The 25,479-nt window shown below is 39.5% G+C and overlaps 2 protein-coding genes and 1 long non-coding RNA gene across 5 annotated transcripts in view; 1 reads left to right on the plus strand and 2 right to left on the minus strand.

Moving 5' to 3' along the window:
- FBF1 (Fas binding factor 1) overlaps positions 1-25,479 on the plus strand; it is a 51,059-nt gene that overhangs the window by 17,789 nt on the left and 7,791 nt on the right. For all 3 annotated transcript variants that reach the window (XM_087709907.1, XM_087709909.1, XM_087709908.1), the window contains exons 10-24: positions 285-401; positions 490-625; positions 7,585-7,718; positions 9,496-9,595; positions 9,682-10,104; positions 10,682-10,759; positions 11,764-11,861; positions 15,566-15,624; positions 18,682-18,837; positions 20,222-20,322; positions 21,322-21,528; positions 21,749-21,856; positions 22,769-22,908; positions 24,090-24,208; positions 25,276-25,398. In XM_087709907.1, the coding sequence (XP_087566033.1) occupies positions 285-401; positions 490-625; positions 7,585-7,718; positions 9,496-9,595; positions 9,682-10,104; positions 10,682-10,759; positions 11,764-11,861; positions 15,566-15,624; positions 18,682-18,837; positions 20,222-20,322; positions 21,322-21,528; positions 21,749-21,856; positions 22,769-22,908; positions 24,090-24,208; positions 25,276-25,398 (2,099 nt within the window). The remainder of the gene's footprint in view (positions 1-284; positions 402-489; positions 626-7,584; positions 7,719-9,495; positions 9,596-9,681; positions 10,105-10,681; positions 10,760-11,763; positions 11,862-15,565; positions 15,625-18,681; positions 18,838-20,221; positions 20,323-21,321; positions 21,529-21,748; positions 21,857-22,768; positions 22,909-24,089; positions 24,209-25,275; positions 25,399-25,479) is intronic.
- LOC148048156 (uncharacterized) lies at positions 626-1,908 on the minus strand. The gene has a single exon (XM_087709910.1). The coding sequence runs from the start codon at positions 1,674-1,676 to the stop codon at positions 792-794; it is 885 nt and encodes a 294-aa protein (XP_087566036.1). The 5' UTR covers positions 1,677-1,908; the 3' UTR covers positions 626-791.
- LOC148048157 (uncharacterized) lies at positions 5,854-25,342 on the minus strand. The gene is made up of 4 exons (XR_015696004.1): positions 25,218-25,342; positions 21,903-22,001; positions 10,487-10,533; positions 5,854-6,037 (listed from the first exon to the last, which is right to left on the minus strand). It is a non-coding gene; the product is annotated as an uncharacterized LOC148048157 (long non-coding RNA).

The raw sequence follows: 25,479 nt of genomic DNA on the forward strand, positions 1-25,479 counted from the left end.
TTAATTTGTGCCCTGGCTCTGACCCTGTTTCCCCCTCCCCCCAAGGTGTGTTATCAGTCACATTCTCCAACGAAGCAATTTCGTGGGTTGTAGAAGTCCCTCCCTCTGGCCACTGTGGATCTCCATGGAGATGGCCTTGACGTGGCCAGCTGGAATGTGCTTTGCTTTGACTGAAGTGCAGGTTCCTCAATGCTGCTGCGATGTTCGATTCCCCATCCCCCTGCCTATGGCAACTCGCGAGCAGATCAGGAATGCTTCGTGAGTTGACAATGTCCTTTTTCTAGATATAGATGATCCTTTGGCTGGCCTTCTGTCTGATGATGAAGAAACCCCAGTGAAGAAAACACATTCCTCCATCACCAAAACTACTCCAGAAATCAGTGGGACCCCTTATGAGAAAGGTAAAATATAGTCCTAGAACTGTGTTGCTTGAGACTTCTTTGGCTTCTGCAAACTGTGGGAAACCTGTCCATGCATCTCTACCTACAGTTCATGGCCATGCTGTTGCTCCTGAGCAAAAACAAGAGGAATTAATGTTTGAAGATGATGAAGATGATCTGATGGAGGCTCTGGGGCTTGGTGCAACCTCGAAGGCAGAAGTGAAATCTGGCAGGAGGAGTGAAGAGTAAGCTAGACGGTTAGGCTTAGATTCATTAGAATTTGCCTCTGTTTAATGAGCTTTAAATATTTTTTTAATTGTTAACCACCATAAATGCCTTGTAGGCAGAAAAGGAAAGCATGCATTGGGAAAAAATAAGGAGTCTCTGTTCAAGATGTTTTGTAGAACATTTTTAATTGTTAGTTTTAGTGTACTCCTTTAATGACGAAAAAAAAGATTTTTCAAGAGCATGCATTTGAATCACATTCAAAGTAGGTTCAGGAGACTTGCGAAACATGGCAAAAAATGAAGGAACACATTGCATACAGCAACAGCAAAGTATAAGTAATGCGATTATGTTCACACCAAAGAAAAACAATTGTTTTAACCAAGAAATATCAGGTAACCATTTAGTTAACCAAGCATAAGGAGAAAATTCATCATGTACATTATTTTTTATAGAAGCTTGTAAATTAGCTAATTCATCTTCAATAGTTTTATTAAGTGAATGAAAATGCACAGCACAAGCACATTGACCAACTAAGCTGCAAAATCCACTTTGACAAGCTAGCAAATGGTCTATAGCAAAGCGTTGTTGAATTAAATCTTGATTAAGTTCTTCAATTTCATTTTGCAAATCTCTAATAATTGCAGCAGTAGCATTAATAGATTTCTCCAATCGGCATGTGAGACCTAAAACAGAATATCTATTTTCTTGAGCTAATATTCCTGGGTATGATCCCAAAGAAATAGTTCCAGTTATGGCTGCAACTAATGCACGTCCAAAAGTAGACAATGAAGAAAATTGAATATCAATAATAACTTCATCAGAACATTTTGATCCCAAGGCTGCATGTCTTTTTCGAGTTGATAAACTTCCAGAAACACCCACTTGTACAGGTAAAGACAAATATCCAATGGCAGCACTTTGATAGTTCTGAGGATGTACATTAGTTGCATATTTGTCAAAGAAAAACCACATTGCAGGATCTTTCATTTGCCATCCAGCACAGATTGATCCACCTGTTCCAGTATTAGAAGAGACAGTTTGAAAAATAGGAAAATTTTCAGGATACATACCAGGTATGGTGTTGTGAACTTGTGATGTTTTAATAGTACCCCATAACCAATATTTCTGAGTACAATAACTATAATTCTCTACTTTATCTAAAATACGTTTAGCTTTTGGGTAATCAGACCATTGATTAAGCCAATTATGACGAGCATAACAACAAAAACATAAGCCTCTAGTAAATTGGTTAATGCGAATATACTTCCATCTAACTAAATTTAATTCATGAGGAGGAGTAGAAAATAACCAAGAAGAAGAAATATGTTGAAGTTGCGAAACAATGAAAGTAGAAGAATTAATTAGATTAGGAATAAAAGCAACTTGACCAAGAGCCATAGGAGGTTCATAATATAAAGTTATATTACAACCATGAATCAAAAACATATATTGAGCGTGACGAATCCAAAGATTAGGACTAAGAGGAAAAGCAAGAGTTCTTTCCGAGTTAGTAGAAACCGGAAAGAAAAAGAGAAAACAACACATGAGAAAAAAGAATTTTTTCAATTGATGTTGATCTTCAATGTGATTCCAAGGCAAGATTGGAGGACGTTGCATCCTTGGATCTTTCATTTGTTTTTCCATGATAAGGATGAACACACCGGCCTGGAATCCACACAGCTTGCTTTGTTTGCAAATCTTCAACTGCAGCGTAACCATGTCCAATTTATAACCACGATCAACTTATAACCTGGGGACGTCTGAAAATGAAACTTGACTGGAATATCTGAAAAGGAATCTAGAAAAGTTAAGTAATTCCATGCGTAAAGAGCAGTAGAGATCAAATTTTGAATTTTTCTCAAATTGAAGGGACCTGATTCAGTTTTTACTAATTTAGTTAATGTAGCTTTGAATGTACGATGAGCTCACTCAATTATAGCTTGCCCTTGAGAATTGTAAGGAATTCCATGTATCAATTGAATGTTCCATTGTTGACAAAAAGAATTAAAGTCCTTGCTAGTATACGCAGAACCATTATCAATTTTTAATTGAATTGGTCAGCCCATTACAGAAAAAGCAGAAAGACAATGAGACATTGCATCAAAAATGCGCTCATGTCTAGCAGCAGTGACTCACAAAAAATGAGAATATGTATCAATGGATGCATGTAAATAAGTGTATGGTTTAAAGGTAGCAAATTGTGTGACATCCATTTGCCAAATTTGATTAGCTTTTGTTCCTCAAGGATTTACTCCCATAGGAAAAGGAACAGAAAAGTGTTTAGCCAAAGATTTAGCATTTTGATGAAAATATGAATGACTAGCAACAGGATCTGAAAAAAGAGTCATGACTTCAGCTCGTTTATTTTCTTCTGTCAAAGGATTTTGAAAAGGAGAATGGCTCCTAATGTGCTCAACATATAAAGGAAAGACACGTTCTTCCAAAACATGTTTTAAATATAAAAATAAAGACAAAAGATTAATGTCAAGAGAAACAGCACAATAAGCATAAGGAAGAGATTGCATTGCAAGAAAAACATATTTGGTATCAACAATCAAGTTAATAGGCTGATCAGAAAATAATCTCAGAGCCAAAATAACAGCTGCCAACTCAGAACATTGGGCAGATGTCTGAACGGAAGTGAATTTAGAAAACCATTGTTTACCATCCGTCCAAACCACAACTCCATGAGTGCGTGATCCATCTGTGAAAATTGTTAATACTTCAGGAAGAGGAGAACGAGTAAAAATAGAAGAAAATGAAAGATTCAATGTATTTGTAATAACTATTCTAGGATTTTTAGGTAAAGAATATTGAATATCACCAAGGTAGTGTGAAAAGGCAATTTGATATGAATCAGAAACAGTCATCAAATGTTCATGTTCAAGTTTAGTACGAGTGAAAGCTATTCCATCCAGGTCATGACTTATTAATTGCAAAGATCTTCGTCATGCTTTCATAATCAATTCTTCTAAAGCCTGTTGATAAGGAAAAATATTTCTAGGACAAATTCAACCATTCATGAATATGAATCACTTTTTCATCCAAAATAGAATAAAGACAACCAGTAGGTAAAAGTGAAGTAGGAAGAATTGCTAACCATAATTTCTTAGCTATAGAAACAATTCTATCAACGTATCCCAATTTAAGTTTATTTAGAACAACCTGGAGACATTTCTTTTGCAAAACAGTAAGTGAAACTAAATCTCCAGGATTTTTGGAACCTTTTAATAGAGAGAAAAGAGGTAACATTTCTCCTGTAGAAATTTTAAAATATGGACGAGCCCAATTGATTGTACCTAAAAGTTTTTGCCACTGAACCAAAGTATACAAAGATTGCACCTTAAGTTCAGGTAAGATAGGAATGGAAAAAGATTGTAAAACTTTAAAACCTAAATATGAATATTGTTCAGAACGTTGTATTTTTTCAGGAGCTATGAAAAACCCTCTGCTACAATGGTAGTCAATGTTTGTAGCACTTGTTCTTCATCAAGATCTGAACCTGCAATTAAAATATCATCCATGTAATGGTAAACTAGATAAGAAGGAAATTGATCACGAAAAAGTTGTAAAACTTGATCCACAAAATATTGACAAATAGTAGGAGAATTGAGCATACCTTGTGGTAAGACACACCAATGAAATCGTTGTGTAGGTTGACTATTATTTAAAACAGGCACAGTGAAAGCAAATTTTTCTTTATCCTGTGACTGTAAAGGAATAGTGAAAAAACAATCCTTCAAATCCACAACTAATAGTTTATAAAACTGTGGGATTAAATTAGGATTAGGAAGACCACATTGTAAAGGCCCCATTGGTTGAATACATCCCTACCCCAAATATTAGTATGAATACCTAAAATGTAAGGATGTAAATATACAGACTTACCAGCAGAAGTTGTGATGGCTATGGAATGAATGCTTTGCCAAGCAGTTGTAGACCCACCAATGCCCCACAAGGAATTAACATCACATTTAAGAAGTGGCCTATGAGAAGTAAAAGACTGCAGGAGTCCTCTAGAAGTAAGAGTTGAACCAAATCCAGAATCACCACGATTTCCAGTACCTGGGTTAGATACCTTATAGGGAAGCAAAAGAAGTTGTGCTACAGAAGATCCTTTAGGAAGAAATTGTGGAATGTTAACCCAAATTTGCATAAGAATCACTCCAGTGTAATCAGAATCAATAACTCCAGGAACTACAAATCATCCCAATTTATGAGCAGAAGAACATGGTAGGATTATGCCAACCAAACCAGAAGGAAGAGGACCAGTATATTGAGAAGAAACCAGTTTCACTTCTAAAGGAAATTTAAAACAAACACATCCTGTTTAATAACTTCACTTTTGCACTTAGGAAATTCTGTACTATGGTAGTCAACCACCACTAAATGGTGTTGAACGACAATCTTTCTGACAATGACCTGATTTTCCACATTTGAAACAATTCCAAGCAGCTGCATGAGAATAACACAAAAATTCACTTTCCCAAACAACACACTGCACAGAAGTAAAAATCACACGAAACATCCATCTCCAATTTTGAGGCATCACAGAACAACCACTCTCAATTCCTTCCAAAAGACCTCTAGTAAAATTTCCAGTAATACCATAATCAGAAATAGCCTTCTTTAACTCCCTTAAAATCTGAAATGGCAAACCTTCCCATTCAGCAATCTGCTGACCTGGTTGTAGGCCTGGTTGATACTAAATCGGACACATACACAACAATTCCGCTAACTCTTCTCCAGAAATATTAACATCCTATTTACAACTTTCTACCATTTTCTGAAAAGCAGACTTTGGAAGAATATTAGCAGAAGGATGGGGAATAGGAGGAAGAGAAAGAGGAGGGGGAATAGGAGGAGGGGGAGGAGGGGGAGGCTTTAACACAATGTCCGAAGAAGCAGAAGAAGGTGTTATTTCAGACTTAGATTTAAGATCAAAAGACGAAATTTCTTTTTCAGACAACGGAGGAAAAATCACAGTAGTAGAAGAATGTTGAGAGGGAGGGGATGATAAGAAAGAAACAGAATATTCTTTCTGACCAAACATTTCTATAGCATAACGACACAAATGCCAAGCATGCAAAATATCTATATCTTTCCTCAGCTCAGAATGCAAAACCTTGCCAACTTTTTCCCAGTCTGACAACTTCAGAGAGCCTTGTACAGGATAGAAAGGACAATTTAAAGCAATTTCACAGACCAGCCGAAAAAGAGCCTTTTGTGAAACAGATAACTCAGACTTCTTAAGAAGATAACCCAACTCATTAACATGCTTCCTTTGTTCCTGAGAAAGCGAAGATCCCATACTTACAGAAACCTTGATAGGTTGAGAAGCCCTTAGGCTGACGACGCATCTGTCCTTCCCTGGACGAAGTATGGGTCCCTGTTCGGGGTGCCAAAATGTAGCATTTAGGGTCCCGAGGCTGGAGATGAAAAAAATGTAATCCACTCACGGATAGCTAAATCAACCAAAGTTTATTGAGCATCCAGAATTGACATGAGAATCAACAGCAAAATTATTAATCATGAAACATCATTCTTATAGTGTTTTCAGCTTCTTTGGCTCTACCTACTTTACATGTTATATCATTATTGGCTAACAAGTCTCCAAGGCACAATAATTGGTTAGTCCTTACATCATTGGTGTTCGTGAGAACTTTCACGTTGTAATAGCTGAGTAAATCAAGTAGTGTTATCAAATAAGTGAATACAATGTTGCAGGTTATTACTTTGTTTCATCATCCCGTGTCCTCGAACATGCCTGCGAATACTGCAAGCAAAGAATAGCTGACAGGCAAATATTTTCTGCAGATCGCTGCAGTTTTTACTTACACGTGTAACCTCAGTTCCAAGGACCATTCAGATGATTCACTGTAAAAACCCTACTTACGCCATCCAAAATCACTTTGTGTAAGGTGGGTGGTCATATAAATGTGACAAATAATAAAATAAAATGAGCTACTAATATCTAGGAATCATGGCATTATTGGATATGCAAAATATTACAATAGTTTCATAGTAGGAGCACATTAAAATATCTTTCTCTAAAAACCTGGGAAATCTGGCAACTGCATTTCCATTAATATGAAGGTCGGCTGAATGAAGAAGGATGAACTATGAGCCAATTCATACTACCACCATTGATTTTATTGTACACTCTGTAGCATAACAGAAGGACCAATTAATTAAGAATTAACTAACCTCTTTTTTTAAAAAAATCCCAATTGTTGATTATATCACTATAACAACCATTGTTTAGAGACCATTCAAAGTTATAACAGTGCTGGAAAAAAAGTAACTTATAACTAGTTCTTCTACATACAACCATCCCAAGCATCTTTGCAGTCACTTGTTTGCCATTTGGACTTTTGGCAACCATCACACATTTATGATAGTCACAGCATCCTATGGTCACCTGATCACCATTCATGCCTTTCCCAACTGGCTTCGGATGAGCAACATCAATGGGGAAACCGGCGAGAGGTTGCAAGTTATCACATGATGTCTCAATGACTGCTGGTGATTTGCTTAATTGCACTGGGACTGGTAGAACTGTTGTTGCTAAGTTGGGGCAATGATGATGTTCTGCTTAACAATGGGTTCACTTAGTGACAGAGTTGCCAGTTCCAATTAAGGTCATACACTACCTATATCCCAAACAATGCCACTGATCAGTCCTACTTAAGAGGAAATAAAATTTCTCAGTGTAGTCTGTAGATTGCATCTAACCTCTTACTTGGTATAGTGGCATCAAGACAGACTTTTATGGATTTCTGGAAACTCTCATCAAGTATTCTAGTTTCTTAGCATTAAGCAGAAATCACCCATGAGTTTTCAGATTGCTGTTTGTCAGCCATGAAGTAAAAGCTGGGATACAACATAGAAACCCTGAGAAGAGCCATTCTCTTTCTGTCATCCTCAGTTTCTTTAATTCATAATATAGTTTGGTAATGTTTTTTTTAAATTAAAGAAAAGAATCTCATCCTGCGCGAGCAAGGCAAGATGAGTTGCTGGGTTTAGGAACAGCAAAAAAACTGTTAGAGCGACCAAGCACAGGGGAACCGAAAGAGTTCAAGCTGGATAAGAAATATCAGAAGCAGACAGGTAAGAATAATAGGTACCTCTATCATACAAACAGTACTCTTACTTTTTTGTTGAAATATTTGTAGTGGTGTTATCTGCATAAGAAACCTGAAGGGATGTTTGTTGTTCAAACAAAATTTTGTTACCTCATGTGTTTCTTTGATGTTTTACTGGGGGCTTGTATACAGTACAGAAAATATTTAACTATTTTTCCCTATCAAGAACATTGAAGAATTTCTCCTTGATTCAGATTGAAAAATAGTTCTGTGCTTAGTCCTTTTTCCTTTTTTTTGGTTTTTATTCCCAACCTTCGGAGGGTTTTCTAGAGAACTTCTAAAATGAATTGTTCTCTGGATCTGAAATAAAAATAGAATTGTGGGGCTAGAAGGGATGTTGGAGGTCTTCTAGTCCAATTCCATATCCAAGGCAGGCCATTATAGTTTTAGTTTGGCTTATGACTTGCACAGCTGTCATTGAAAGATCCATTTTCTGGGTATGCATTTCTACTTCGACAAATTTGTCAGAGTTGGCAGCACCAATCACATCCAGAAAGCACATAGGTAACAGATTCAGCAGGGTTCATTCTCTTTATGTAATATAACACATGATATATAACATATATCATTTATATAACATAAAATTTCCAACGTGGTAGTAAATACAAGCAAAACACAAGCAGAGGAGAGGTCTTTAAGTTTCAGTTCAGAGCAGCAGACTAGTTTAGAGCTTAGCACAGACTCAGAGCTTTAGTACAGAACAGTTGAGCTAAGCCACGCCCAGGCTCCCTGCTGTATCCTTGTTGCTCACGCAGCAAATGCAAATTTCAGTTTCCAAACAGCCCTCTTTGGCTGACCCAGTTGCCATGTCTTTTCATTGGCTGGCCTTGTTGCCATGTCTCTTCCAGTAATGAACTCTCAATACACTGAGAAAATTACCATAAGGCAGTGGCCCCCAACTTTTTGAGACCAGGGACCAGTTCCATGGAGAGAGGTTTTTCTGGGGACCGGAGGGAACATGGTTTCGCATGCTGCCTGCATCCCATGGATGGGGTTTCGCTTGTTTGCCGGGACTGGTTTCTGACATGCCACAGACTGGACCATGTCCGTGTCCATGGACTAGTGATTGGGGACCCCTGCTATAAGGGATAAGGTTGAACAAAACTGGTAATCTGCTGCTTTATAATGCTTGTGACATGAGTGAAATTCCTAATTGATGCACTATTTTGTAAGTCTTTAATAGTAGATTTTACTTAATGTAAAGCCTAAGTGTTCTCCAGCTATATTAGACAAGGCAGAAAATCTGATTCCATCTGAAAGATTACCCTCATGAACTAGCCTTTTAAAATCATTGGAAAGCCTAAGATTCCCTTGTTCATTTGAATGTAGTGCTTTTTGCATTTATGATTTCCAAGCCCTCAATGCAAAAATTTTAAATCAGAATCAGGCCTCTAATATTTTAGAGATCTCTAATCATACCTGAAAATGCTTCCAAAAATTGAATCTGAGACATTTTACCCCAAATCCATAAGCTCTTCTTTTTATTTCCTTCTTTAAGAATTGAAATCTGATATCCCAGTGGGGGATCTACAATCTCCACATTATATTTTATTTCTGTTTTGACCTATGTTTGGGCTTCAGTCTGGAGGCTCTAAAATTTACAACAACAGCATGAAAGTGGTTTTTAAATATATAGATATAGATAGATCTATAGATCTCTATCTATCTCTGTCTGTCTGTCTGTCTATCTATCTATCCATCCATCCATCCATCTATCCATCCATCCTAATGCCATTGTACAGATAAGGAAGATGCTCTGGGAGATGACTTCACCTTTGGCGCCTACCAACCTACTATAGCCTCAACTCCAGAGGGACGGAAGTCGAGGCAGCAGTCTGTCAGGTAATAGTAGGCCAAGTTAACCTTTTGATTTTGGTCCCCATAAGGCTGCCTTTAAAATTCTTTTCACTTAGCAAAAACTCTTGTAGGTTTTCCTCTGAGAACCTCAGTGACCTGAAAACAGAACAGAGATCAAAGCCTTCCCCTTCAGCATCTAACAGTCCTGTACGCAGGACTGGAGCTGACTGGCTGGGATTGAAAGATGAAGATAGTGACTTGCTACCATCATCCCCACTCAAAGAACCTAGCAAAAGCAGTGCAAGAGGAACCACACTGGATATGCCACCATTTCCTTCAGAAGCTAAGCATCCTCCTCCTCCTACCACCAACCAGGGTCCTTTGACAACCAAACAAGTTACTGAAGAAGTCATTCAGAAGAAAGAACCAGCTGAGGATGATGGTGATAGCTGGCTGAATAATGTATTGTCTCAAAAAATATCTCAAACACGGGAGAAAATAAGAAAGAGATCCGGATCCTTAGATGTTCAGACCGATGGGGATCATCCCACCAGGTAAGAGTAGAGGACTTTTCATTTGTCTGCTTGACAATTTCTGTAAATGAAAAATCTCATTTTCTCTCAAAAGCTGTCAATTACTTTCATGGTCTCAAATAAATTCAATATATCAATTGTCCCAAAGGTGCTTTTTAAAGAGGCAACTGGAGTTTTTGGTTTTTCTTTGAAGAAATTTTGCTTCTCATCCAAGAAGTTTCTTCAGGTCTTCTCCAGAGCTGAAGAAGCTTCTTGGATGAGAAGCAAAACATCTTCAAAGAAAATCCAGTTGCCTCTTGAAAAAGCACCTTTGGGACAATAATGACCTGGATGACTAAGAATCTCCATTGACAATATATCAAGTTGTATATTCCATGTGGGTACTTAAGGAAAAGCAACTCACAGTGTTTGATGTGTGGTCCTCCTTCATGACAAATCTTGTAGCTTATACTGGAAGAGTAAGAAAATAGTTTCTTTAGTGCAGATCCTGGTGCTCTCCACATGTGTTAGACTGATTTCTGCAATTCAAGGTAGCCAGATCTTCACTTTAATTAACACATGAAAGTTTGAGTTCACATTTATGTTTTCTCTTTATCAGCCAACAGGTAATCTCCACTCAAGAACAACATCGATCTGCTGCCACATCAGATAAAGCTGCCAGACTGGAACAATTGGAGTAAGAACTTGCATGATAGTTTTTCAAAAGCATCTGATTCGGTGTTTCTCAACCTCAGCAACTTGAAAATATGTGGACTTCAACTCCCAGAATTCTGCAGCATATTGGTAGAAGGGAGCCCTCACATTAGAGAACACTGGGAGTTAAAGTATAGTAATCCTCAATGTACGGCCACATTGGAGCCCAACATTTATGTCAAGTGAGAAATTTGTTAAGTGAGTTTTGCTCCTATTGTACGTTTTTTCTTGCCACATTTGTTAAGTGGATCAAATTAGTAACCCAGTTGTTAAGTGAATCTGATTTCCCATCGACTTTGCTTGTCAGAAGGTCGCAAACAGGGCCTCATGACTCCAGGACACTGCAACCGTCATAAATGTGAGTCAGTCGTCAAGCTTCTGAATGAAAATCATGTGACCATGGGGATACTGCATCGGTCATAAGTGTGAAAATGGTCATAAGTCACTTTTCCCAGTGCCGCTGTAACTTTGAATGGTCACTAAAGGAACTGTTGTAAGTCAAGGACTACCTGACTGTACACACAACTTAAAATTGCTGAGGTTGAGAAATACTGATCTAACTGACGAAACAGAATGCTGGATCAGATTCTTATCAGATGTTTGGCTAAATCTGGCAGAAGAGTCATTATTTAGCCATCACTTTTATTGGAGCATTGATGATGGAAGGATAAGGTCGGGATACTTTCAGTGGTGGGATTCAAATAATGTAGCAACCAGTTTTCTGCCCTAATGATTTCTTCCAACAACCAGTTCACCAAAGTGCTCTCCCGAAGTGGTGCAAACTGGCTGAATCCCACCACTGGATACTTTTCCCTCTATCCAAAAGGCAGTTAACTCTGGCACCAAAATCTTAGGGAACTCCACCTTTTGCCGACTACCTTATTTTCATTGTCTTCAAAGGATTATTTTCACAGCCCGTATTCCCAAAATGAGAAACTGCATTTGATTCCTCTCTCATTTGACCTTACCCTCCTCTGCTTCCTACAGGTCTTTCATTCCTTGGGAAAGGTCTCAGGAACAAAGTGCCCCTACTTTTCCATCTGATTCCAGGAAAGGGACTCCCTTTGGAGATACAACTTCAAGAGGTAAGAGTCAAGCTCCAGCCGGACTATCCAAGAAATGTACATTCACATTATAGCAGAGTTATCATTGATAGACGAGGCATCTAATAATGTTATCAGTTGGCCTGTTCTACAGGCTTGTTTTCAAGGCAAGCTGCTTAATTTTCATTGAGGCGGGAGGGGGAACTATGGCAGAACATTTCAAGCTTGGGCTGCCCAAAGTAACACAGGATGAGTACTGTTAGATTCTGTTACAGAATGAGATGCAAACATCCTGATTTTATCTTCATTTCTTTCTTTGTTACTAATCGGTTTCCTTTGGGCAAGAAGTGCATAATCTATTCCACTCCCCCACTACATAGCTTCTGAAAACCTTAAGATTAGTCCCCAAATTCTCTCTAAAAGTTGCTAACAAGTTGTACATTTAAGTGAAACATGATTAAACATGGGGGAACTAGATTACATTTGTAGTTAAATCATATTTTTAATCCCCCATTTCCACTTATTAGACCAGAGCCTCATATAATATAATGGCTCCTGGATCAAAGACATATCTCTGCTTTAGATCTACCTTAGACCTATTCCTGCCATTCTCCTACAACTTCATCATTCAGGGTGTGTCACTGTAGCACTTCATCTGGCCTTTCCAGGAATCTTCATTTCTTCCTACTTTTAGAAAGACTTTGGAAGACATTCTTAGTTCAGGATAACAGACAAGGAGGAGTTTTTAATACTGCCAAGAATCACACTCTAGGCCTTTTGGGAGCCATAGGAAGTGGAGCTCTGATCCAGTGATGTTGCCGAAGGGATTAGGGCAAATTTTACAGTTTCTTTAAAATGTATTGATCTACAGTTAGTCCTGAACTTAAAACAGTTCCTTTAGTGACCATTCAAAGTTACAACAGCACTGAAAAAAAGCACCTTTCGGGGTTTTCAGCATCACGATCTTTGCAGCATCATGTGATCAAAATTTAGAAGCTCGGCAACTGGTTCATATGTATGACCGTTATTGAGCCCCAAGGTCATGTGATCCCCTTTTGTGACTTACTGACAAGCAAAGTCAATGGGGAAGCCAGATTCACTTAACAGCTGGGTTGCTAACTTATCAACTGTAATGATTCATTTAACAACTGTGGCAAGAAAAGTTGTAGAATTGAGCAAAAATCACTTAACAAATGTCTCAACAGAAATTTTGGGCTTACTTGTGGCTGTGAGTCAAGAGCTACCTGTTGTGTAGCATTTAAGCAAAATAGATGTGTTAAGCACATTGGAGGATTGATGCATCTCTTATTTGAGAGCATGGTTTTACCAAAAAAATATCTTTTATTGTTGATTTGCTGCCACATAGGTTGCTCAATCTTAGTTGGTCCACAATTACGAAATGAAAGGGTTCATGATTGGTATATTGATTGTCCACCCCCCTGCTCTGCAATATAAGAGAACAGTAATTTTTAGTTCCTTCCATCTGTTACTTCTCTGTTAAGTTCTCTTCTCCATTCCATACCAGCTAATTTAGAACTTGTAGATTGAATATTGAAGAGAGTGTACAGTGTACACAGGAAAAGATGCCAGGATGCCTATAAATTTTAAATGTTTATTAACGTGACCCATATGCTTACAGTAAGGGTGTCAAACTGCAGCTCACAGACCATGTGTCACGGGCTGGTCACGCCCAGCCCCGTTTTAGCGAAGGGGGGAAAATCATGATGCGTCACGTTTGATACCCCTAGTTTACAGCATCAGAGAAATTTCTTCTATAGCTCCAGTGGTGAGCCAAAGCAGTTAGGAGGAAATTCCATGGAATTAATTCAGAAAGTGTTTACTTTACTCAGCAAGACTTCTAGCCCTTCAACTTCTGCCTCTCCCTAAATTGCTCAGCAAGGACAGCTTACATATTCACGAGGGTTAAGTGTCTATTTTGCATGGAGCACCTAGCTAAGACAAAAGAGGGAAATACCAAAATGGAGGTTAGAGCAGGAAGTTTGTTGTCTTACAACTTTTCATAATAATTTTATTTTTAAAATATTATAATTATAATTATATAATTAAAAAACAAATGATTAAAAAACAAATACATACCCCCAAAAATAAAAGAATAAAAGGGGAAAAAATAGAAGGTGTAGAAAAAGAAAAAGCACAAGGAAAAGTAGAAAAAAAATAAAACTATAGTAAAGAAAATAAATAAATGATCTCTTCTTCCCATATCCCATCTCTTAGCTATAATCAAATCTTTAAAGCCTTGTCATTTTAGTCCTGATGTCCACAGAAGTCCATCAAGGACTAGCAGGATATCTATTTTAATCTTGATCAAATGCAGTCCTCAACTTTCATCAAGTGACTTCAAAGTTACAGTAGCAGTGAAAAAAGTGACTTATCACCGTTTTTCACACTTGCAACCATTGCAGCAGCCCAGTGGTGGGTTCCTAACCGGTTTACTACCAGTTCGCCTGTGCGCGACACTTCTGCACATGCGCAGAAGTGTCCGGGCGGGTGGGCAGAGCCACCCGCCGCCGCTACTACCGCTTCACCCAAACCAGGCTGAATCGGGAGCAACCCACCTCTGCAGCAACCCCTGTTCACATAATCAAAATTTGGATGCTTGGCCAGCTGGCATTTATTTATGATGGTTGCAGTGTTCTGAAATCATGGGATCACTTTTGTGACCCTCTAACAAGCAAAGTCAATGAGGAGGCCAGATATACTTAACAACCGTGTTACTAACTTAACAACTGTAGTCTTTCTTTTAAACATAGTCTACTCATAGAGGCAGATACACTTAAAATTAACTTCTGGATCCATTGTTCAAAAATATCCATTATATCCAATGTTAAGATATTTTACTTCATTCTGTATTGGTAAGTTCAAACTAAGCATTCTTTTCCTTTTAATTGAAATCCTTTAGTTCCAGCTAGTGTCTTACCCTAGGGTTGTTTTTTTTTAAGAATTCAAAACAAAAGTATTTTTCCATGGGAAGGATTCTTATGATTAAGTCCAAAATCAAATCCATCTGGACTTTTAATCTATTTGTAACTTCCCCAAAACAACGTTCTATTCAACCTTTTGCTATTTGTTTTTTTAAAAAATCAGTCCTAGACTTGTACTTAAAACTTGTTTTGCTAAGGATTAAAGGAGATTCCCCCAGTGTTCACAGACTTGATGTTCCAAAGATTTCAAATAGCTGAAAAGCGATTTCCAAAGGTGATTAGAAAACTAGTATGCGAATCCAGTGTCTTTTTGATGGCTGAATTCCCTCGGCTCCCAGAGCTCTAAAACTGTCTCAGAGTAGTCTTGCAGTCTCCTTGCAAGGTCTAACTATCTGGAGCACTTGTGGGCGATCTCAAATCTTTTCCTTATCCAGGGAGGAATTACAAAGAGCTGCTCTATTGGCTCCACTTTTAATAGAGCTACCTTCAATTCACCTTTCTTCCCTGTTATCTTACAACTTTGCAAGAGTAAACAGGAAGAGCTAGCTTGTCTAAGCAGCCTCTTTTCTAGATGTTAATCCAAAAATGCAAGTTAATTGCAGGATACCAGACACAATGATTGCTATGCAGGAATTGCAGGAAACAGCATGAAGTCCACAAGTATCTTAGTTCTTAAATCTGAGAAATAACAGTGGGCATTATGTACCCTTAATAGCAATATTTTCTCTCTGTAGTTCAGTTTCTCTGAAATGGGAAACCTAAATTGCTTACTACATCTGATTTTTTTTGTGGCTTGGATTTCAGCATCTGCAACTTTTTGGCAAGGACATCAAGAAATTGCTAAGGTTCCTGTTAATTCCCAGGTAGGTGTGGAGTAAAGCACTCATTTTAAATAATGAATATCAGCAGGAATGATAAATTAGTATATCTCTTCAGGTTATCTGTAGCATCCTGGTCTTTGTGCTTCCTGGACTTTGTGAATTTATTCCTTTTTTTTGCCTATGTTAAAAAACATTTGTCCAGAAGATTGCACTGTCCAATGATCAGAGTGCCTTGAGTTCTGGAGTAGCTACATAAAAAGGCCAAATAATAATATAGATGGGTTTCTTTCCCTTCCACTTACAAGAATCAGTTGAAGCATATATTCACATAAATAAATGCTCTCTGTTTTTTTCCTAGCCCAGAGGGAACTTCTATAGCTGAATTGGCGAACCTATGAAACGTGTGCCAAAAGTGGCACACAGGGCCATCCTACACGGGATGTGTGGCCTCACTGGCTCCTCTTCTGCGTTCCCGTGCCCACATGAGTGCCAGCCAGCCAGTCTTCGCATACGTGGGAGCACTGAAACCCGGAACAGCAGCATTCCATCATGCATTCACATGTCAGCATTCGAACTTCTGGGTTTCTGGTGCACACATGTGCAACGACTAGCTGTTTGTCAGGCACGCACATGCACCAGAAACTGGAACTTTGTGTGTCAGCATGCGCATGCCTGATGGAACACTGCTCTTCTGGGTTTTGGCGCTTCCGCATGCGCAAAGACCAGCAAGGACGTGGATTCCAGGCAGGATGGTTTTGTGTGCCATTTACAGCATACAGGTCTGCATGCAGTGACATAAAAGGTTAGCCACTGTGCTATAGCATTCTGATTTAAATAATTTCAAATAATAACCTACAGCTGTGTGAAAAAGTCCTGCACGCTTACAGTTTTAAGCTGTATTTACATGTTTAATCAACTTTTCACTCATAGAAACCACGCAAAATTAGTACTTTGATGAAAATTTCTGTAGTCGGATTGAGATGCATAATTTTTATTAATATAACCAAACTCTTTTTAAGATTTTGAGTGAGTTTATGTGCTAAAACAAACACAACTTGAATTTTTGAGAATGTTAGTATCGAAAGTAGCCAATCAGGAGCGAGCTTTGACTGACCAATCAAAATACACAGAGGCTAAATCTATGAGCCAATCAATGTTGTCATACTCTGACTATAAATAGGCATGAAAAGCATAGAGAAATTTAATTTAGCTCTGGCTGCGGGCAAGGGTGAAGGCCTTTGCTTTCACCAGTACTGAGCAGTGGCATCACATCATTGTGCTTCATGAAGAGGGTTACTCCTGTACAGAAATAGCCAAGAGAGTGAAATGCCATCACACCACAATGAGCAGAGTGGTTGAAAAATACCAAATAACTGGTTCAGTTGATGATAGGCTCCGCTCTGGAAGACCAAAAAAGTCGACAAAACGGCAAGATCGGGCTCTGCAACGCATTTTGATGGCTGACAGGAAGCTCACCTCACCTCAGATTACAAGAATTTGGGGTGAAACATGTGATATACAAGTGTGCACAACCACAGTGCATCGCAGACTGCTTGCCAGAGGCTCAAAGGCTGCAGGGATCAAAATAAACTTTTGATCACAGACGCTCACCGCTCTCGTTGACGTGCGTGGGCCAAGAAGTATGCCAAGTGGACCAACGAATAGTGGGCCAAGGTCACCTTCAGTGATGAGAGCAATTTCTACTTGACTGGGAATCAGTGCAATAAGTATGCCAGAAGAATTTAGGCCGTACTGCCTGAATCTAACTGTGAAGCATCTGTTGCATGTGATGATCTGGGGTTGTATCGCTGCTTCTGGTATTGGTCGATACAAATCGTGCAGGGAATCATGAATTCCAAGCAGTATGTTGAAGTCCTGGAAACGACCATGCTTCCTTCAGCTCAGGATTTTTACTTCCAGGATGACAACGCTCCTTGTCATGTTCGACTCCTGGATTGGCCAGCTCAGAGCCCGGATTTGAACCCAATTGAGAACTTGTGGGCCAAGATTGGTTATGAAATAAGCAAGAAGCATCTGAAGACCAAGCAGGAGCTGATTGAATCCATTATTGCAGCCTGGCACCACATTGTCACCAAAGATCACGTGCAAAGGCTTATACAGTCTATGCCGAAGCGATGCCACCTGGTGATAAGCAATAAGGGCTGGCCAATTTCATATCAGTAACCATGTTTGGTTTGGTTTGGTTACCTAAACGGTCCTTTTCAGGGCTGCAAACAATAAAAATATTAACAAAACACTAGCATCGGCCTTAGTAATTGCAACACGTATGTCACTGGATATGCATCAGTAATCTGTTTTCATAGTCATTGTAAACATGCATTGTAAGCATGCAAGAAAGTTCACAATCCCCATCCAAACAGCACCAAATTGCAAAAAGCTTATGCTTTTCACTTAAAAACCACCAATATTTATTTAAATATAACAATATTTGCATAGCAGTTAGCATAAAATATCATAAAATCAATGGCCTATCCAAAAAATGCCATAAACCATAAAGCGTGCAGGACTTTTTCACCCAGCTGTACCTATTGTGGTTAAGTAAACATCCAGGAAAAGGAATTCCTGTTTTCTTTTTTCTTGTATAATTCACTCCTTGACTAGTTTTATGGCTCTGTGGATTTGCAGGGAGAAAGGTGCTTTGGAATGGCAGGCACTCACATCAAGCCAGCATCTCCATCTTTTCCCAGGCTTGCACATCTGCCCTTCGTAGCTATAGCTCAGGTTTGGAGAAAGGCGCACTAGGTTTTAAGGAGCTGCAGACATGTTCACTTTTTTGCTTGTGAAACTTAGAGAAGCAGAAAGAAAAACACACTACACAGCGCTTCAGTTTATGTCTTGAAGCACTTATTTATATTGCTTATAAAATGGTTTCATAGCTCTTGATACTTAGGAAAGACTCCACACCCAACTTCCCTTTATTAAAACTAGTGAAATGAGTACAAAACTTTGCACAGGTTTTCTGGTTTTCCAGAAACCTTTATGAAATTGATAATCGATAAAGTGGAATAGAGAAGGATGTATATCTTTTTAAAAGTATGCTGGATACTTAAAGCTATGACATTTTTCGTTCCTTCTTAGGCTCTGATCTCGGAACCCCATCTCCTGAGCTCATCTAATGATGCTGACTATGAAAAAAGAATGGCAGGAGTGCAGGTGCAGTTCCGAGAAACCCTGGGAACCTATCAGGCCGAGATTTTGAGCGCCCAGACTCGCCTCACTGAGCTTGAGGTTCAGGTAAGGGCATTGTGCAAATAACAGAATATCAGCGTTGGAAGGGACCTTGGAGGTCTTCTAGTCCAACCCCCTACTCAAGCAGGAAACCCCATACCATTTCAGACTAATGGTTGTCAAATCTATTTTTAAAATCCTCCAGTGTTGGAGCACCCCACAACTTCTGGAGTCAAGTTGTTCCACTGGTTAATTGTTCTCACTATCGGAAAATCCTTAGTTCTAAGCTGGTTCTCTCCTTGATTAATTTCCATCCATTGTTTCTTGTCTTGCCCTCTGGTGCCTTGGAGAATAGTTTGACTCCCTCTTCTTTGTGACAGCCCCTCCGATATTGGAACGCTGCTATCATGTCTCCCCTGGTCCTTCTTTTAAGTAAACATAACCAATTTCTGCATCTTTCTTCATATGATTTAGATAGAAATGGATCTTCTTAGAAATAAAAAGTTAGGTAGAAGTCTTCTTTTAATACAAAAGCACTGGTTTATATATCAAAGACTTGCAAGAATTTTATTTTTATTTTATTTTATTTGAAAAAGGGCTACTCTTACAATTGAGGAGCTGGTCCAATAGTTAGAGTAATAGAGAGCAAGGTCAGGGACTTTCATGTACACATAGCACATTCTTGTAATTGTTCCTACAACCAGATGTCCATTCTCACATACGTCTCCATAACCATAATGCTATGCATGGTCACAACTATATACTTATTCTCTTTTCAAGTATCTACACATCTACCTATCTCACAATTCTCTGCAAGAAGAGATTTTACTTGCCTCCCTCAGAATGATTAGGTAGGGGGCAGGTTTTGCCGCCTCTTCTTTTCACTGTTCTTTTCAAGATTACCATAATTTTCAGAGTATAAGACACACCTTTCCCCCCCAAAAAAGAGGGTGAAAATCTGGATATGTCTTATACACTGAATACAGCACTTTTGGCCTACCGAAACCCCGCCCCCTTTGCAAAAATGAATGTGCAGAGGCTTTGGGAGGCTTGCAAAGTGCTCCTGGGGGCTGGGGAGATCAAAAACTAGCAAAACTTGAGCCATTTTTGCTTGCTTTCCTCCCCCCCCCCAGCCCCCAGGAGCACTCTACAAGCCTCCCAAAGCCTCTACATGCCCTTTTTCTTTTTTGCAAAAAAACGAGGCGTGCAGAGGGTTTAGTAGACCTGCAGAGTGTAAACCCTTTTTTAAAAAAAATTACTTCTTCAAAATCATGGTGCGTCTTATACTCTGATGTGTCTTATAGCCCAAAAAATACAGTGTGTTATATTAGAGATGTTTATTTTATATTGTGATCTTCTCCCTCTCCTTCCTTTTTCCTTCCTTCCCTCTCTCCCTCCCACCCTCCCTTCCTAAACATGCTTTAAAAATAATTATTAAAAATCATTTCAGGTAAGGCGACTTGAACTGGAGAAGAACCAGCAGAAACTCTTGCTGGAAAGTCTGCAACGACGTCACCAAGAGGATTTGGAACTTATTGAGAATGCACACAGGTAGAAATGGGGGAAGCCACTTGAGGTTATTCAAGGTTATTTAAGTATCTATAGTACTACATATACAAAGGGAAAAAATTATGGAGTGGGAACCACACGGAGAACTGGAAGGCAATGCTTAAATATAAATACTAATCCCCTCACCACTGGAAGCCCCATAAGCAGGAACTCTTGCGGTTTCTACCGTTTCCCTGAAAATAAGACCTCCCTGGATAATAAACCCAACCGGGCTTCTGATTCAGTGCATGCGCTGAAATAAGCCCTCCTCCAAAAATAAGCCCTCCCTGAAAATATTACAACACAGCAGCAGCCATCAGGTGACCATGCTTGCCAACCCCTATACCCCAAAAATAATAAGACCTCCCAAAAATAAGGCAAAGTGCTTATTTCGGGGGTCAAAAGAAAATAAGACCCTGTCTTATTTTCGAGGTAACATGCAGGGGTTTGTGGGCTGTTGTTACAAAAGCTAGTTTTGTAGAATCTTCTCATAATTTAGAATTGAGATAGATTTTTTTTTTATTTAGAAGAGGTCCCATCCTTGAGATTGAGGTTGAGATTGTATTCTAGTAAGAATGCATATTTATCAAATACTCCCAATTTTAGTATTATCCTACTCAGAGCTAAGGTTATATTGATTTAGATTCCTGCTTTCAAATTCTCAGGGATATTTTAGGGAATTCTGTCTGTGTCTTATTTCCTAAGACCAGGGCTCTTTATTGAAATGCTTTAATTATATCTTTTCACTGTAATTCATTGTCGTTTCCAAACAAAGCATAAATATTTTGGAGCAAGTGGAAAACCTAACATGAAAGTTTATAAAACTGAATACCACCTCCGGTATAAACTGACATGAGGAGCACAGTTTTCAAACATGGAACCAGCTCCAAAATCATGCCAGCTCCTTTTAAATGTAGACTTGATCATTAGAAAATATCCCCGGCTGCACAAAAATATGTTGCATTCTTTCCCTCTCCCTAACACTGCCAACTGGGGAGCTAGGAACCGTGTGAAGGTGATTGAGGACTCGTATCGTCAGCGTGAGGATCGTCTCCGACAAGAAAATCAGGAGTTGGTTGGCCAATACCTTTCTCGCTGTCAGAGCGCAGAGCAGGCGAAATCGGAGATATTAGCCCAGCATCAGCGTCGACTGACTGAGCTAGAGCAGGAAAAGGCCAAGGAAATTGATCGCCTACAGGAGCTTCAGCGGTAACATTGTGGGGGCGATGATGAAAGACATTTTCTTAGGCTTTGAACGGACGGTTATGGTGTGCTTTACAGAAGCATAAGTCAAACATGTAAGCTTGTTTTGTTTGACAAATCTGAATCTGAATCTCTACATGGTATTTAGCCAAGTTTTATGTATACACTGAAATAAATTGAAAAGCAGTGTTTGTTTGTTTGTTTATGGCCCTTTTGACTCTTGCAGTATGTCCATCCTGGAAATGCGCAAGGATCATGAAGAGCAATTACAACGGTTGAAACAACTGAAGAGTCAGGAGATTGATGCAGTGACCAGTGCCACTTCTTACACCAGGTAGCAGGAGCTCATTAGCCTAAAGAATTACAGCATTGGTACTTACACTCAGTTGTAAGGGGCATAAATAGTTGTATCCGGTAGTCAATGCACATTTGGCAAGTGGAATCAATTCCACAGTTCGCTTCTCTGGTTCACAGTGCTCCTATGAAAGAAAAAGGATGACTCCATTCATGGGCATGTGCAGTCCATATTAGAAGCCTGAGCAAAATACCAAGAGTTTTAAGGCTGTATTAAAAGGGATTCAAATGAATAATTCTGACAACGCTGGCCAGAAATACCATATGGGCAATTTGGATACAGAAACCTAGAATATCAATCAGGGGTGGGATTTAGCCAGTTTGGATTGGTTTGGGCGAACTGGATGCTAATTTTGCATCTGGTTTGCGGAACTGGTAGTTGAAAGGACTTGCTGGCCCCGCCTTGCCCACCCCGCTCCACCCCTCCCACGAGTCTCTACTCGGCCCGTTTTGGATGCCAGCTAAATGCAGGGCTTGTGCAGAGGCTCTGGGAGGGTGAAAAACGGGTCTCTCAGAGGTCCGGAAATGGACCTGTTTCCAGAGCTCAGGGGAGGCACTTTTCACCCTCCCAGAGGCTTGAGAAAATCCTCTGGAGCCATGGTGCAGGAGGCTGAGTAGGCCATGTCCACCCAGTAACGGGGCAGAGAACCAGTAGCTAAAAATTTTAAATCCCACCCCTGAGATCAATCACTAAGTTGCAAAAGCCTACAGCTCAAAAACAGGATAATGTATGAGCCCAGATCCCCAGAAGTGTTTTGGTTTGTATCCAAGGGAACAAAATAATGTATACATTAATTGAATGTAGCTTTTGATTTCTATTCTTTTCTTATGAGAAATCAGTAAGAAACATGGAAATGGCTAGGGAATGTGATGCTCTGCTTGTCTCCTGCAGGTCTCTGAATGGCGTTATAGATCAAATGGAGAAGTTCTCCAGCAACCTGAATGATCTTGCCAGTAAGGTGGAGGCCACTCACCATACTACCCACCAAGGCCTTGAGATGGGAGCTCACCAAAGAGATAAGCAGCTTAGGCGTATGTGCCTTTTGATGATTGGAACCTGAAGATAACTTGCTCTAGGGCAGGGGTCAGCAAACTGCGGCTCTGGAGCCACATGTGGCTCTTTCCTTCCTCTGCTGTGGCTCTGTCACTGGTCAGCGGCACAATTTTGAGAGGAGCTTCGGGGGGGGGGAGAAGAAGCACAGTGCGCCAGGAGAAGACTGTATGGCAAGGGGAGGGTTTTCCAGTTGTCTCCACAATTGATAGGACTTTCGGTTGTGACAGGTAGAGGAAAAAGTATGCCGCGCTAGGAGGAGACTCTATGGTGGGGGAACTGAACTTCTGGCCAGCTCCATAATTGAACAGGGGGCTTCTGGTTAGGATCTTTGTGGCTCCCGGTGTTTTCTTTTCTGTGGGAAACGGGTCCAAATGGCTCTTTGAGTGTTTAACTTTGTTATTGCAATACAAAAGAGAACGTGAAAAAAGCATAAAAGAATCTTACCATCTGTATCGTTGATAAATAAATGGATTTTCGAGTGTCATACAGGATATTGTGTTTTAATATGTCACTACATTTACTTAATTGTAAATAGTTTTAAATCTAGGATACAAAAATAGCAAGAAGTGGAGCATCAGATGGAATTAGATGGTGCTGTAAATACAGTTCATATTACTAATAATCTACTCTGATTTAAGTGCCTTGTAAAACTGAAATATTGATACAATGCATAGACGAACTCAAATTTTAGATGGGGTGCCAATTCATGTATTAGATTGTAGTTTAAGAATGGTGTCTAGTCCGAGTTGAAACCTGTGTCGGATTTGCTTTTAAGCTATGAAGTTATTCCAGACATTGAAGCATCTTTCCACCACTTAATCAGCCATTCTTCCTATGAAGGGATAAGGCCACCTTTCTAATAATGTTCCATTCTGTTCCCCCATCCGGGGCGGGTGTGCTGCTGCTTCCCTAGTGGATCACATGTCTGAGTAGTGTAGGAGTATTAGGGAGGGGAGGGGGAGGGTAAGTGCTCCTCTAGAAATGCCTCTTCTATCCTATCTCCATAGATGATCATGATAACTTTTTTGACGATCAATGCAGATGCTCTAGTTCAAGAATTTGAGGATTTTGAGTTTGACTCCCCCCCCCCCCAAGGTTCTGCCTACCACCCTGGTGGCTACAAAAAGATGCTAATTCTTTCTTTGTCCCAATCTGAAAGTTTTGCAAGACCGTTTGAATTGGCAACAGAGAGACATGGAAGATGAACGAGGCCGGCTACAAGAGGTTATTTCTAAGATGGAGGCCAGACTAAACGAGCAAACCCGCCTTCTGGAACAGGTGAGCTCATGCTAAACTGGCTCCTGGTTGGTATCGGTGATGGCAGCAATGTGAGAATTGAAGGCAACTTTAGAGCTACTCAGATTTAGCATTAAATTTTTTTTTAATGTTTACTGTGACAGAGATCTTAATGAACTTCTATATTGAGTGATTGCCATATCCAATCACTGTCCCTTCAAGGTAAGAGTCAGAATGGTGTTAGGTGAATTGAATTTTCTAAGGACTGGCAGGCCCAGTCCTTCCCCTGACTCTTCCTCATCAGGAAGTCTGAATATTTCCTGGGAAAATCAATGTAGGAAAATGACAGATGCCATACAGCTAAGTGTGGTGTATTGGGAAGAGTGGGGTTTGCAGATCTTCACAGAATGTGCAAGCTAATGTTACATTTGACAGACTGAGCATTTGTAAGGAAAGCACTTGTGAGTTTATAATCTATTCTAAACTATCTTCTTAGTATTACATAATGGGCAAGGTTTTATATTATTATTATTACTCTATTTCCCTGAAAATAAGACTTCTCCATATAATAAACCCAGTTGGGCTTTGGAACACATGCGCTAAAATAAGTCCTCCCAAAAAAATAAGCCCTTCCTGAAAATATTGCAACACAGCAGCAGCCATGAACTGACCATGGTTACCGCCTCCTGCATCGCAAAAATAATAAGACCTCCCCAAAAATAAGGCCAAGTGCTTATTTCAGGGGTCAAAAGAAAATAGGACCCTGTCTTATTTTCAGGAAAACATAGTACTACATGTCATCAAGTTGTTTTTGACTCCTAACATCCATATAAATAGATTTTCTCAATTGCACTTGCTGAGTTTAATCGGTATATCCTGCAGTTTTAAATGGTGTTTCCATTAGCAATTAATTAAGACACATAGGAAATACTTTCCTTTTGGATAAGTACTGCCTCTGCGATACAGACGGGCTTCGAAAGGAAATCCCAGTTGGGATTTGGGGTGGCTTAGCCTAATTATAGTTGCCTTTCCTGCTTGTTTCACAAGATACCTTGCTTGAAGGTGGATTAAGCCTTTGGAGAACTGATGAGTGTGTTGTTCTTCCTTAGGAACGTTGGAGGGTCACCACTGAACAAGCCAAAGTGGAATCTTTGCAGCGTTCCCTCGAGGAACAGAGAAGAGTCATGACCCAGCAACTAACTATGGAGAGGGAAGAGTTAGAGAGGGCAAAGGTTAGAAGTGTTCCTGTTGTTTGTGTGATTAATCAGCATGTTGTAAAATGAGGACTAAATGCAACTGGGTATATGCTATTT

The sequence above is a fragment of the Thamnophis sirtalis genome, unplaced genomic scaffold, assembly GCF_051295495.1.
Source record: "Thamnophis sirtalis isolate CommonGarterSnake01/CBP01778 unplaced genomic scaffold, rThaSir2_p1.2 scaffold_3, whole genome shotgun sequence".
Classification (NCBI taxonomy): domain Eukaryota; kingdom Metazoa; phylum Chordata; class Lepidosauria; order Squamata; family Natricidae; genus Thamnophis; species Thamnophis sirtalis.

Excerpts from the sequence above, each read along its gene's own strand:
- LOC148048156 (XM_087709910.1), bottom strand. The coding sequence starts at position 1,676 with ATGTATCCTGAAAATTTTCCTATTTTTCAAACTGTCTCTTCTAATACT.